At 37.7% G+C, this 15,656-nt stretch overlaps 1 protein-coding gene across 1 annotated transcript in view; it reads right to left on the bottom strand.

Annotated features, from left to right (window-relative positions):
• The window catches only part of LOC145672918 (uncharacterized), a 35,159-nt gene extending 19,797 nt beyond the window's left edge, over window positions 1-15,362 (bottom strand). Inside the window, exons 1-3 of the mRNA XM_081742130.1 lie at window positions 15,281-15,362; window positions 8,407-9,052; window positions 1,555-1,659 (exon numbers count right to left, since the gene is read on the bottom strand). Coding sequence (XP_081598256.1) covers window positions 1,555-1,659; window positions 8,407-9,052; window positions 15,281-15,282 — 753 coding nt within the window. The 5' untranslated portion in view covers window positions 15,283-15,362. The remainder of the gene's footprint in view (window positions 1-1,554; window positions 1,660-8,406; window positions 9,053-15,280) is intronic.
• Between the last annotated feature and the right edge of the window lie 294 nt (window positions 15,363-15,656).

Genomic DNA, 15,656 nt, shown 5'->3' with positions numbered 1-15,656 from the left:
CACACACCACACGAACCAAAGCTTAATTCAACAAATAGACAACCCAAACGTGATAAAACAACGGTAAGATAGACATCGTTATTACATCAGCACAAACTCACATGTCCTGAGACCGAACCAGGCAGCTCTTGCGTCAGAGGTGAACACTCAGTAATATAGTATTAAACTATAAAGGTAACCAAGAATTAAACTATAAAGGTAACCAAGAAAGTTCTGTTGCTTTTTCACCCACCACCTTCAAACATCGATATGTCACCTAAGACGTATCGGGAAGATCAAAAATAGTCCCCATCAGCATCGATGACCGTCTGCGAACGTTCTGGAAGGCCATGGATTTAATCGCGGTACAACTTGATGAGCCGTGAAGCGAAGAAGGTATCAAGAGCATTTTGCACCTCTACTAGGGATTTGAACTGGCGTCCTCTAAGATGATTGTCCAAGGAATGGAACAGGTGATAATCGGACGGTGCAATGTCCGGAGAGTATGGCGGATGCAAGTGTTTCTCATCTAAGGCGTAGAATGGTGTCCCGGGTAATCTTAGCTACGTGCGGCTTAGCGTTGACCTGTAAGAGGAGGACCCATTTGCGATTCAGAAGTGCTGGCTCCAAAGTTTTGAGTTTTTCTTGAATACGGCTCAACTGCTGACAGTACACAGTTGCATCGATCCTCTGACCAGCTGGTAGCAGTTCCCGATGCACGATACATGATGCCAAATACATGATGCACGGTGCCCGATACACAAGCAGTCCACCAAACACACAGGTAGACCTTCTTCTGGTGCAGTGCTGGTTTCGGCTGTTGTGGAACGGTTTCATGGGATGCTAACCAATGATGACGGTGCTATGGAGCTTCATATAGAAACCACTTCTCATCACATGTCAACACCCTGTCCAGAACTGGTTCCTTTCTCAGAAGAGACAGCAAAGAAACACAGGTGTCTGCTTGCGTTACCTTCTGACCCGGAGTCAAATCATGTGGGACCCATCGACCCAACATGTGTTGCTTCCCAAGTTGATTGAGGTGCTGCCGAATGGTTTTTCCACTCACACTGAATTGTAGTTCCAGTTCCTCACATGTCTGGCCACTGTTTGCCTTAATTGTTGCCTACAGATCTTCATCTTGTGCATGTGTTGGTCTTCCGGCGCGTGCTGCGTCTTCGAGTGTTTCGTCACCGTCCTTAAGCTTGTTAAACCACCGCTGCACTGTCCGTGTAGTCAAGACACCCTCACCAAAGGATTGGCATATCTTCCGCCTCGCTGCAGCGGCGTTTGACACCAGTTTGAACTCGTGCAGCTTACACGTCCCATGTTCACTATGATGCTCTGTGGAGGTCCCATGTTCACTATGTTCTTACGCAAGTTCACGGTGTAACCGAACTGCCACAACTAGATAGTATGTTGGATATACCCAAACCAACAACTGACCTTTGCCTTATCTCCATTCGCATTCAAACCAGGGTGTGAGGGCCAATTGAACACAGATCTCCACAAAAAACGACAGAACTTTCTTGGTTACCTTTATAGAAATGTTACCAGAAAGGGTGCTCTACTTACACACATAAAAACGTAGAACAAAATGACTTCTTCACGACTCAGGATCTCTATCTGGTATTTTAGCCATGAACGGTCCGGTGGTGGCAATTCTACAGGTGCAGGTTGCTACAAATATAATAATCATTATTAGTTTATCATACTACTTTTTAAGGATACTGAAATAAAATCTATGCATTTATCCATTTTGTTAAATTGTAGTTCTGTGTCTATTGGCCCTTAATACGCCTATATGAGGCTATCTAATCAAACTTTTATGTATGTGTGTAAATATCTGGTGTACAACTTCGCTTCTCCGTTTTCCAATAGATGGCTCTAGCGGTAAATGGTGGTGGAAATAAAGAAATATAGACGTCATCCAAGAAGCTTGGGCATTTGTGAATATAACTCCATCGAAATATTAGTCGATTTGTGTCCGCATCGTATTATTCGTAAAAATGTCAGTTTACGACACAAATTCTAGTCATTTCCGGGAGGTTTTAATTTTCTGCTTCAATATGAAGAAATTTGCGGCAAAGGCTCATTGAATGCTCTCGAATACTCATGACGAGACCCCTATTAGTGAAAGAACGTGTCGTGAGTGGTTTTAACGCTTCAAGAACGATGGTTTTGACATCGAAGACCGGCATGGCGGTGGAAGAGAGAACGTTTTCAGAGATGTAGAATTGGTGGCATTACTTCTTGAAGACTCGTGTCAAACGCAAGAGGAATTGGCTGGATCATTAGGAGTGACTCAACAAGCAACTTCTAAACAAGGAAATTGGATGCCATACGAGTTGAAGCCGAGAGATGTTGAACGGCATTTGTTTGTTTGTGAACAGCTGTCTGAAAGGTAAAGACAGAAAGGATTTCTGCATCGCATTGTGACTAGGGACGAAAAATGTGTTCATTACGATAACCCCAAGCGCAGAAAATCATGGAGACTTTCCGGCCATGCTTCCATGTGACGGTCAAACCGAATATTCACAGCTCCAAGGCATAGGCGGAGCTAGAAATTGTCTGCTAGGGGAGCAGTGGGAGGCAGACTTTTCGCTCGGTCTTGGAGGTCTTGGTAGGTGGCCATCTTATAGGTGGCATTTTTATTTTTTGTCAAAATGTTCCACATAACTCCGCCCATGCTCCAAGGTCATGCTCTGTATTTGGTACCAGCTTGGCGTAATGAATTATGAGCTGCTAAAACCGACTTTATTACAGGCGATGTGTATCAAAAGCAATTAATGTGTTTAAGCCGAGTATTGAAAAAAAAGAAAGACCGCAATACAACGAGAGACATGATAAAGTGATTGTGCAGAATGACAATGCTCGACCCATGTCGCAAAGTTGGCCAAAACATACTTGGAAACGTTGAAATGGTAAGTCCTGCCCCACCCACCGTATTCCCCAGACATTGCTCCCTCTGGCTATCACGTTTTTCGATCAATGGCACACGGCCTGGCTGACCAGCATTTACGTACTTATGAAGATGTCAAACATTGAATAGATACGTGGGTATCCTCAAAGGATGAACAGTTATTTTTCAACGCGAGATTCGTACGCTGCCCGAAAGATGGGAGAAAGTTGTAACCAGGGATAGACAATATTCTGAATCGTAAATGTATGACCAGCTTTCTGTACAATAAAGCCTCAAACGTCGAAAGAAACGGCGGAAGCAAAGTTGTACACCTAGCAAATTGTAATGCGTTAAAATGATGGTAGCATTTACAAAGCAGAACACATTATTAAATTCAGAAATTGTATATTATTTGTTTATATTGTATAATAAGAGAAAATCATATGATAAATGAAGGAAATCAGTGGCGCAGGGTTTCGGAGTTTTATCCTCCCCCTTCTTCCTTAATAAAATGATATACAAAATCAACATTTACCATATTAAGATGAAATTATATGAACTTGGGAACTTGAAACAGCCCATGACGAACTTCTGCGTACGCCACAGAAGGAAATAACCTATTTTTCCTTTCACACAAACTCCTTTAAGATGTGAATTCCGTGATATTTAAAGGGTAAAGAAATATTACTGGACTGAAAATCCAATCTGGGTTTCCGGCTTGTCGTGCCGATGACATAACAACTAACACTATATTACTAGACGCTTCCCGATCAGCTTTATTTGTTGCCACACTCTTGAGTTCGTTGCTCAGCTACTTCGACCACAGGAATTGTATCGCAACCCTTGTTATGATCAGACAACCCAGTGTCTATATTGTAATGTCCCGCATGGTTGTGTTTACAAACATTCAACATGTGCTTTTGTTTACAAATATCTAACATATGCTTTTACCACATGCATTATAGCTGCACACGACAGACACAACAGCAACACAACTGGTCACATGACGACGGAGCAGCGCTACCGCTTCACTTGGACCACCTATATAACCGATAGGATTTTAACAACAGCTATCAGTCTTGGCTGGTTAAATCCCCTTTCTTGGCTTCCAATGGAGCCTAAGAAGTACCTCACCTAAATCGAAAGCCTTTGGCTTGCAGTGGAGCTATTGATTCTTTTTATCTAAATTGCAGTGGAGCCTTGTGGGAAACTTTTTTTTTTTTACTTGCAGTGGAGCAGCGGAAGATTCTTAATTACAACCCCACCTAGCTTGCAATGGAGCTTTGACGGAGCCCTAACTCCTCTCTGCTTGCAGTGGAGCAGCAAATGTCCTACACCTTCTCACGTAGCTTGCTCCGTGAGGATTCTTTCCCAAAATCGTCACGTTGAAGAAACACTTACTTAAACCAAAACATTAAAAAAAAATTATACCTATTTTGTATCATAGTAAAATTTTATAATAAAACCCGATAGTAGAAAAACAATCCCTAATTATAATTTGCTCTATCTATGCTCTACCAACACCTGCCCAAGCAAACTTTTACAATATTATAGCACATCTCTAACGATTGAAACAAGCTATTTTTAAAGGCTGTTTTAACCGTCAGAGGTGTTCTGTAATATAGACACTGGGTTGCCCGTCCGTAACAGCGATCCTTGTGATCTGAGTAACTGAGCATCGAAATCAAGAGTGAGAAAGCGTGCTCGGAACAGTGGAGCGTATGGCTGATCGGAAAGTGGACTGTGTAATGTAATGGTTAGTGTACCCAGTTCCTTCAATAAAACGAGTACTCGAATAACTGGAATAGTGTTAGTAAAAATGATTAAGATGGCCGAGTCACAGCGTCCAGGTGATGAATACTAGCAGGTTGTATACAGGGTGGTAGGTAACTCCACCGACAAACTTTGGGAGGTGATTCCTTATATGAAACGAAAGAAAAAAGTTCTGATAAACATAGGTCGAAAAACGTCTCCTTTCAGAGTTATGAACCGCCGAAAATTCGAAAAATCATGTTTCGAAACGCCCTGCCTTAGAAAATATAGGACCTATCCCAAGCGGTTTAAGGAATTACACAGGAACTAGTATGCGATCTATCTAAATATCCATGTTTTAACATCCTCCGTTATCGGCGAAACGAACGCGCCATTAGTGCTTAAAGGAGTGTCCCTATACTTCAACTTCCTTTTTACAGTTCGTTTCGCCGATAACGGACCACGGTAGAACATGGATATTTAGATAGAGCACATACTAGTTCCTTTGTAATTCCTTAAACCGCTTGGGATCGGTCCTGTAGTTTCTAAGGCAGAGCGTTTCGAAACGTGAATTTTCGGCGGCTCATAACTCTGAAAGGAGACGTTTTTCGTCCCATGTTTATTAAAACTTCTTTCTTTCATTTCATATAAGGAATCACCTCCCAAAGTTTGTTGGTGGAGTTACCTACCACCCTGTATACTAGTGATTCTCAACCTATGGGTCATGGCTCCACTAAGGGTATTTCTTGTTGGTGGGATGCGAAATCAATGTATTGGATGGAAAAGGAGTTAAAAGAGAACACCAAACACTATATTTTATTACATACGAGGTGTGTTCAAAAAGTATCGAACCTTTGTTTGGCAAAAATACATTTATTGACTTGAAAATTCGAAACATTAACCCCCTTCAAAATAGTCTCCTTGGTAAGCACATACTTCTCCCAGTGCTCCCACCATTGTTGCAAACACTTCTGAAACGCAGTTTTTGGAATGGGCAACCGTGCCATCGCATTCCATATGATGTCTTCTCTTGACTCAAATCGGGTCCCTTTTAGTGACATTTTCAGCTTCGGAAATAAGCAAAAGTCACACGGAGCCATGTCGGATGAGTAGAGAGCGTGACGACACACAGGAATGTTATGTTTGGCGATGAAAGCCTGAATCAAATTTCACGGATATTCTCCTCACGACCAAATTCTTATTCAAAATTGAATGTACCGATCCGAATAAATGGTTTCCGCTTGGTATCGACAAACTTTTTGGCAAGATTTGATGCAATATTGCTGCTCAAGTTTTTCTGTCATTTTACAAAATTATTGAAATCCGACGACCGCTTACTACACGTCTTCACTCGTTGGCCGACTACAAGCGACTGACGTTTTCTGTGAGCGGGAAAAAATTCACGACTGCACATAAGTGTCCCCCTCTACATCTACACTGAAGAAAGTCTCCCGCGCGTCATTGATTTACGCGGGAAAAAAAAATAAGGTTCGATACTTTTTGAACATATCTCGTATATTACACTAATTGAAATAAGATTCTCTGTTTTGCTCACTTTTACCGGTACTTTCAAGTATTGATTTTAAAAAAAGCGAAATTTTTGTTGCTACGAAAAAAAATATGTCGAGCTCTTAAAGGGCTTGGAGTCAATTCATGGTGTATACGCACAAACAAATATACAAAAAAAAAAAAAAAAAAAAGCTTTCTGAAAGACGGCTGGATGAGTATAAAATGATTCGTTTCAAAAATTACTGTATTTTATTAAGTACATTAATTAACTTTCAAATAAGGTAGTTATTTTAAGTCTTTTGCTTCCCTAATTGTCCTCACAACGGACTAGATCAGCGTTTCCCAACCTTTTTCAACTTGCGGCACACTACGGGTGTAACTTGAATTCTCGCGGCACACTCATAGATATTACTGTTATTATTATTATTTGCAAATATAAAATACCATGGTAATTTTCTTTCTCTGATTACTGATCTCCTCACAGAGATGAAAGCTTGATCACTGGTTTTCCCCTATACTAATTCATTATGCTTATTTTTTTATTCTAATTTTAAAATAGAGAACAATTGCAATGAAATATAGGACTCAGATTGTTAAAAATGCGCTTTCTTTTTCGAAAACTGTATCCAACCTTTCACTAAGAACGAAGATCACTAAATAACAAACGAACAAACAAATGTCTTGTACTTTTAACTTTGCTGTTTTAACCAAAACCGGTGCATATTATTGCAATCATACAGCTTGCGATGCGTCGAAGTCAAAACACAACTGTTGAACAAAGAGTTGTTTTGTCATTCACGTGCGAATGAGTGTTCTACGAACGTTCACTTGACGCGTACCGTACAAGTGCTTCCATTTCAGATGTTAGTATGGCTCTCAATTGAAACGTAACGTAGCAGCTAACCGTGGAAACGTGTACGAGCCGAAATACTGTCTGCTACACAGTAATAGAGGTAGAATAATATATTACAATCACAGTAATTTTTTCCATGGTAGAAATTCATAGTAATGTAAAATACAAAAATATACATTTTTTTAATGTCTTGCAATTTGACTGCTATAGAATTAATAATTTTGTTTCGATTTCCTCGCGGCACACCAGCGATCCATTCGCGGCACACCAGTGTGCCGCGGCACACCGGTTGGGAAACGCTGGACTAGATGGATGCCATACTGCCAATACCATCTACCAAACATGAATGGTCACCTATCTTTTCTCTGACCAGATCCAGCACTGCTTGGTTTCACTGATGTCATTAGAAACGGTACTCCAGTGCAGCTAGGCTATTGACACTCATTTAAAAATTAATTAACCTAAGTAACAGTGGCTCCAAGTGACTATCTGCGTTTCATGAGCCACCAAGAAGTGTTGTCTATGCTAGACACCTTAGCTAATATGGTTAGGTAGATTTGACTTTAAAAAATATACAACTGAAATAATATTTAAAATTACAACGTACCTGAAAATTATTAATCTTATTACATTATTGAATAATTTGCGGTGATCCAGGACTTCGCGAAACAAAGTTTAGGAACAGCTATTATAAGCTATACGTATTAACAGTAATAATGTGATTTTAGCTAAAGTGTCCTCGAACATTCTGCACAGGAGTATTAGAGGGGCACACTACACAGGTACAGTTGTAAATTCCATTGAGAACTGCTCTAGTGCTCTGCACAACAGAAATTTAAAATTAGAAGGGATTGATAAAATTTAATCTTTTTACGCTAATTCTCATTGATAAAATCAAATTAGATTAGATTAGATTTTATAATGAATGAACTTTGATAATGAAGCAAAACTACAATAAGGAATCACAGGAAAATAAACTAGACGTAAAACACGAAAACATTTGAGCTAGCAACATGATTGTTTCACCAATATCCTCAGAAAAAATATATTATACAACTCTTGGTTACTTACTGTTTTGGATCAGAAACGTCACATTTCTATCTTAGTTTTGGGCCGAAATAGTTTACCACTTTATTGCACTGATAACGTGGCCGCAACCGGGTTGGACGATGAGAGAGCAGTGCTGAAGGTCATACGGTAGATCAGGTGCTGTATACTATAAGATACTCTTACGAGCTAATCTTATCTGCCGAAAGGAAACAAAGAATAACGCAGAACATTTCTGAATAGAAATGTACTGGACATGTAATATCGAATAAACCATTGGTAATCCCGAATAAACCATTGGAATGTCGAATAGAGGTAATGCCGGAGAAGGTAATGCCGAATAAACCATTGGTAAAATACTTGCCGATTTTTGTTTTGCATCCTTGTTTTCACTATCAGAAAAATCACTGCTATCTTCGTCATCCATGGGAGTTTCTTCCGTATTCTGCGTCTTGGACTCTACTGTCGGTGTTCCCCACGACGAACAGCCCGGCTGATCTGGATCAAAGTTATTACCTTCCATTTTGGACGGTTGGTTAGAGTCACACGATGGCCAGAAATACTCCTTTTTTGGCTCAGCCTGTTTGTATTGTTTCCTGCGTTTGGTCTGTTGGTTTATGGTTTTCGTCATATCTACGTGAAGTGTTTGATCGTCATCGTGAGGTCGGCAGGAACCACCATAAGAACGAGACGGCCTATGGTGAGTTTTCTTGTTGTTGGTGGTGTTACTAAGATTCAAACAACTGAAAGTACGAGTCAGTTTCTCGTCTTTCCCAGGTGTCACTTTGGTTCTTTCGTTACCATAATTATTCCAATCATAGATGGGTAGCTTCCCTTTACTATACTGCGAATTATCAGCAGCGTTTAATTCTTCTGAAGGCTCGTTCTCACTATTGTTGTACGAACCAACCCTTCGTGGCGCTCCTGGTTCAGGTCTTGTTCGCCTAGTATCAGCAGGACGACTTTTGCCACGAGATTGTTTACAATTCTTCAACCTTTGATAGGCAACCCTGAAAGAATTATGACTACATATTAGTGTAAGGAACAATATAATTATTAAGAACCTCAAATGTCCCTCCTTATTTTCACTATATAAATAAATTAAAAAAAAAAAAACAAGAAAAAACTAATATTACCAAGTGAGTTTCGCTTCACAGCTGTAGAACTACAGTAGACTTTCAAACTACGTAAATTCAATTCAAACAGATCTATAAGTCCCGACTGCAATGGAGAGATAGTAAGAAATGAAACTTGTTAAGTAGTAAATTTCAACCATTTCCGGTCTTAATAAAGAGATACCGGTACAGTAGGGTTTTTTTAAAGATGCGGAATCGATTGAATAAAAGAAAGCGTTTGTCGTTATCTGTTGTTGTTCTCATTCTATGGAGATAAAGATTTAAACCGGAAATAGACTATTCTTACCACTTCCGGTTCGAATAGAGAGTTAACTAAGGAGACAGAAACTACTCTGAGAAACCTGAATCGATTTCAAGAACAACTTTTTTGATATCTCTTACCGTTCTTGTTGTGTGGAAATCAATACTGAAACCGCAAGTACTAGTAAATTTACACCACTTCCGGTTTCAGTAGTGTTTATGGTTCCAGAATGCCGCTCGTCGCTACCTATTATCACTTTTGTTCCATTGCGATAAAGCTGAAACCGGAACGGTTGATTTCTAACACTTTCGGTTTGAATGTAGTGTTAGCGGAGATATGCAACCTATTCTTGGGACGCTTAATCAATTATGAAAAATCGCTTCACGATATCTCTTACCGTTTTTGCTCAGATACCCGTCGACAGAGAGACAGACGGACTCAGCCGTACTATGAGACTTCCCGAGCGGCACCACATTCGATTCCCCGTGGGAACACCCGATCGAAACAGTGTAACAGTATTTTTTTTCAGGTTAGCAATCCTGAGTGAAGTTTTCGTGGATTTTCCTCATTCATACCAGGCAAATGCCGGGATGGTACCTAACATAACAGCCCCAAGCCGCTTCCTTTCTTCCTTATTTCTCTCTTCTTCAATTCCTCGGGCAGTGTGATCGGCGAAGAACGTCATCCCTCATTGTTATGACGGGCTAAGATGGTCAAGCTGCCAAAATCCCAGAAAGCTAATTCCTAATTCTGTAAGAGTTCCAACATTTATGTATAGCATAGTTTGAAAGCCTAACAATTACCCGCTTAAACACAAAAATCTTTCCTTAGATTTTCAATACCATTGTAAACCTTTGTCATATATTCCAAAAATAATTATCTAATATTGGAGATGCAAGAGTTGAAAAAATAAAACTTCTTTTTCTTGGGGGCAGGAGGTGTAAGCGAAATTTTATATTACAACAGAATAATTTCGAATTTGTTTCCTAATTTCAGGTAGTTTGAAATCTAAGCAACCTATTGACAAGAAGTGTAACTTTCAGGCACTTGGTAAAGTAATTTGTCAGCTAAAATGGCAATTATGATATGTTGGGTTACACAATTCACTTGCTACCAATGTAATGTCAGTTTGAAAACCAATCAAGACAAGCCAGTCCTGAACTGAATGTAAGACTAATAAGTATTGTATGTTGTAGGGACACTTTTTCAATTGTAGAATCCACTACGGGAAGGCAAAACTTGCATACGAACACGATAAAAAGACAAGAAAGGTAAAGAAAAAAAAATCTGAAGAACTTCTTAAAAATGAAAAAAAAAAAATTAAAGAACTTTGCTCCCTCCATCCCCAAGAAATATACTGGCTTTTATGCATCTCTGTCTAACAAAGGGTTGGCTTTCTTTTGCATCTCTGTCTAACAAAGGGTTAACATTCAGACATTTAAACAAAATTTCAGACCATTTCTGCTTGAAAAATGCTCATAACTTGTGAAAAATCTATCAGCGCCATATTTTTTTTTTTTTTTTTTAAACTTACTTACTTACTTACGGATTAAGACGAGTCTGAATTTTTTGTACAGTAAAGCCACAATTATCTGCGAACGGATGACCTGAGGTGTGGACTATCTGCAAATACCGCGAAAAAAAAATGTAACCCTGCTGCAATCGCGTTGAATTACTTTTCATAAGTAGTAGCTGCAGACTGACACTCTTCACACAAATAAGTGTTCTATGTTCTAAAATATAAAAATGAATTGTAAATAAATAATTGTAAAAAAATCAATAAATTTCCAACAATAGTCTGATAAGCAGAAGCCGATTGTTGTAAAGTATGGAGACGGGAATTAGGAAGATTGATTTGCGTGGTAGTAAATTACACCCGATATTTAGTCTTTTTTCGAGTTATCTGCGATTTTCGCTATCCGCAGTGCCCTTATTATTCAATTCCCCGGATAATCATGGCTTAACTGTATTATAAGAAAACATTTAGAAGATTTTCACTTTTTTTTAAGAAAAGGGCAAATAAAAAATAAAAGGGCCAAGAACTTCGACCAATTCACCAAAACGTAAAATAAAATAAAAAAAACAACAAAAATCATCACTGTAATTTTTTGTTGTATCATCATTATCATAGGTATTCTGCCTTTATTGGCAGGTCACTTGCCGCAGCTGAGAAGCTTCCATGCTCCTCGGTCCTCCGCTAACTTCTTCGTCTTCGCGTATGATCTTTCTGTTTTTATATCATCCATTAATTGTAGTCTCCTTCGCCCCCTCCCTCTTTCCCGACACCATACGCTCTAGGACGTCCCTTATGATACAATCTCTTCTTAGGCAATGTCCCAACCAGTTTCTCTTCCTCTTCCTAATAATATCTAAAAGTGTTCTTTTCTCACCCACCATTTCTAACACTCTCTCATTCGTTTTGCGCTCGACCCAACTAATTCTTTCCATTCTTCTCCACACCCACATTTCGAAGGCTTCCAGTTGATTTTCATCACCTTTACGTAATGTCCACGTTTCCGCCCCATACAGTACAACACTCCACACGAAGCATTTTATGAGTCTTTTTCTCAATTCTTTCTTCAAGGTCCCACAAAACAGACTTTTCTTCCTCCTAAAGGCTTCTTTCGCCATTCCTATCCTTGCTTTTATTTCACGTTCGCACTTCATGTTATTACTAAGAATACTACCCTGATATCGAAAACTATTGTTCTATTTTCTCCCCTCCTACTTTTATATTTGACACAGAACCCTTCGTTCCAATCACCATAGCTTTTGTCTTTTTAACATTTATTTTCATCCCATATTCTTCAAAGCCCTTTCTCATTTTTTCTAACATTTTATTGATTTTCTTTTCAGATTCTGCAACAAGCGCCATATCATCTGCAAATCTTATGCATCTAATCATTCTACCTCCTACCGAAATACCATCATCATCATGTAAACTGTTTTTCACTATCTCTTCTAGATAGACATTAAATAGTGTTGGCGAGAGGCAGCATCCTTGTCGAACTCCCCTTCCAATTGCACTCTCTTCCGTCAGTTCTTCCCCTATCCTAACACTTACTTGTTGGTTCATGTATAAGTTTCTTATAAGTCTTCTATCTTTCCATTCCAAACCTATCTTCCTTAGAACTCCCAACAACAATTCCCAATTCACGCGGTCAAAAGCCTTTTCAAGATCAATAAATATAACATACACCTCTTTCCCTTTTTCTATAAATCTTTCATCGATCGCCCTTAATAATCCAATTGCATCTCTTGTGCCCTTGCCTCTTCTGAATCCGTTTTGTTGTAAAGCGTATGATATAATAACATTCTCGCAATTATTAAAAAAAAGAAAAAGAAACAGAAGAAAAAAAGAAAATGAAATGAAAATGAAATCTTTAAGTTTTACGTCCCACGGTTATGCCGATTAGGCTAAAGGAGAAGAAAAAAAGAAATACAAATACGTTTGACTACATATTTATCTTTTATGGCACACTTCCAATTTATTTCATGTATGGCAAAGTTCTGAAAGTCTGACTGACTGCATTTTATTTGTTTAATATTTTGTGAATTGACCAATTACGCAACTAATGATTTCATCCTTACGCAAGACTTTTTTCTCCTTTCTTAATAGAATGAATACCATGAAGCAATGAACGACAGCTTTTTTGAACTTCTTACATTGATATTTCAGACTGATCAGTATATATATTTTTTTTATTTTTTTATTTTTTTTTAGATTAAGATAATCTTTTGAAGTATTAATTCACAAAATTGTCGTCGCATAACATGATCGTTGGGTTTTAGTTCCTGGACGATCTGTAACTTTTATGGATGGCATTGCAAGTCCTGTACTAATATTCTTCGAACACTTGAACTATGCAACGGTAAGGATGCTGAGTGACGACGGGTATTGACTGACGTGGGACTTCTTATGACAGCATAATCGAACAGCTCGGATATTGTCTGGTGTACGAACGGTTCGCACACGGCCTTGAGGTTTCTTTTTCAATGCCGGACCAGTTTGCTCGGAATTGCGTATCAATGTTACAACTGCATGTGTTAATGAAACACGATCGTGGCGTTCTAAATTAAAATGACAGCGGAATTCTGTACGTGCCCCCACTCCCCTCCCCACATACACACACTGTCATTGTTCTTGTAAAACACTATGATTGCAAAAGCACATTGCACACTACTGCAAACTAAACTAAATGATAACTAAATGGCAGGGTGTTTGTACGTTATTCAGTGTTACCAAACGCCCGCTGTTGTCAACACAATTTTCAAAATTTCTCGTTTCTTTGAATCACCATATACCACAGAAAAGAAAACAACACATTTGGTGCTACATGAACTGAACATATATAAGCGAAAATATGGTTTTGGTTCTTAAAAGTATTTTATTCCGCCCCGTAAGACACTGATCATAAGTGGAGATGAAACTTTTTCGTTAATGCGATATGTGCGAAATAAAAAAAAAAAAAATCGTATATGTTTCAGGAAACCTCAAACGTTCGTTTCAGAGCCAGAAATCACGTTTATATTATGGCGAATTACTTGCGATAAATGCACATGAAAACGAAAAAGTGGAATTCTTGTTAATTATTGATAATAATAACTAAAAAGCACATTTCCAATATTATTTAACTTAAAAAACGTTGCATTAGAAAAAACTCTGGGAATTATTTGATCCAGAAACTGTTTCACTTCATAAAGATGTAAATATCAACAAAACTGAACTGTTATTTATATCCTTGACTGTGTTTTGTGGTGAAAACGTTCATGATTTGTTGGTTGCTTACCGTGAATTTCTCTTCACGGATATGGCATCAAATGATGCCACACATTTATCGGAAAATATAATCCGAATTTTTTTCACGAAGAAGAGTGCGAACTGAAGATAAGTAAAAATAATATTCTGAAGCACTTGTTTTTACTTACCTTCAGTTCGCACTCTTCTTCGTGAAAAAAATTCGGATTATTTTCCCGATAAATATGTGGCATCATTTGATGCCATATCCGTGAAGAGGTTAAAGGAAGGTTATTGAGTTCTCATCAGTGAGTATAAGGAAGTTGACATTGTATCATTGTTAAATAGTTTAAAAGTTAACGACGGGTCTTTTGCTGTCAGCTCGTTACGTTCAATATGGTTGCCAGTCTCGAGTGTTGATGCCGAGAGATTCTTTTCCAAGTATAATATGATTGTTATTGACAGGAGAACAAACTTAAAAGAAGAATTGGTAATGTTTTGCTGCATGTTATTCTTTAACTAAGGATGAAGCTAGAGGAAGTGTTTAAATTTTTTGCATTAATTTCTATATTTCAGTGAATACATTAGTTAGAATGTGCATCTAATGAAAGTATATCCTCATTTTTGTATTGGATATACACCTTACTACCAAAAATATACCGTTTACAAGTTCCATAACTAAAATAATAATAATAATAATAATAATAATAATAATAATAATAATAATAATAATAATAATAATAATAATAATAATAATAATAATAATAATAATAATAATAAATCAATAAATAAATAAATAAATAAATAAATAAATAAAAATAAATGTGACATAAATGCGAAAATTATGATAATTGATGCTACAAAATATCAAAATTGTTGCAAAAAAGTTTCGTCTCAAATCATAAGTTATGTTTAAAACCAAGACTAATATGGTAGAAACTCTGAGAAGGATATTGCTATTTAAAACAACAACAAAAAAATCCTAGACACCACTATTTACCATCATTAGTTATATTTTCACACCTATTATAGTTATATTGTTTGTAACAGATGATAGATAATTTTTACTTATGAATTTAGTAAGACTTTGTATGTTAACCAAATAAAATCCATATTCACTTACATTATTTTATGTTAATCAAACAATCTGGTTTAATTAGAGTCTGAGGAGTTATCTTTGACTACTCAGTGCACTATTGTCACAGATACGGTTGATTTTTGTTGTTCTTTGTTTAAATAAAAATAATAAATAAAAAATAACATACTGTTTAAACTTTGCATTGTTGACCTCGAAATATCTAAATCACTAGTATTGAAGATTAGAGTACCGAACAAATTAATTCTGGTGTTAACCTACTTTCGGAACACCTTCCTCTCACAGATGGAGGCCCGTACAAACTGATCGGTATGCTAAAATAATAGCAATGTGGCACAATGTCTGTTGAGATATGGCAAAACCTTTATTTATACCTTAATTCGCAAATTATTTGGTAAGTTTG

Source organism: Thermobia domestica, chromosome 16 (genome assembly GCF_964235325.1).
Source record: "Thermobia domestica chromosome 16, izTheDome1.hap1.1, whole genome shotgun sequence".
NCBI lineage: Eukaryota > Metazoa > Arthropoda > Insecta > Zygentoma > Lepismatidae > Thermobia > Thermobia domestica.
The sequence above is the reverse complement of the archived record's forward strand: the minus strand, read 5'-3'. Positions and strand labels throughout refer to the sequence as shown.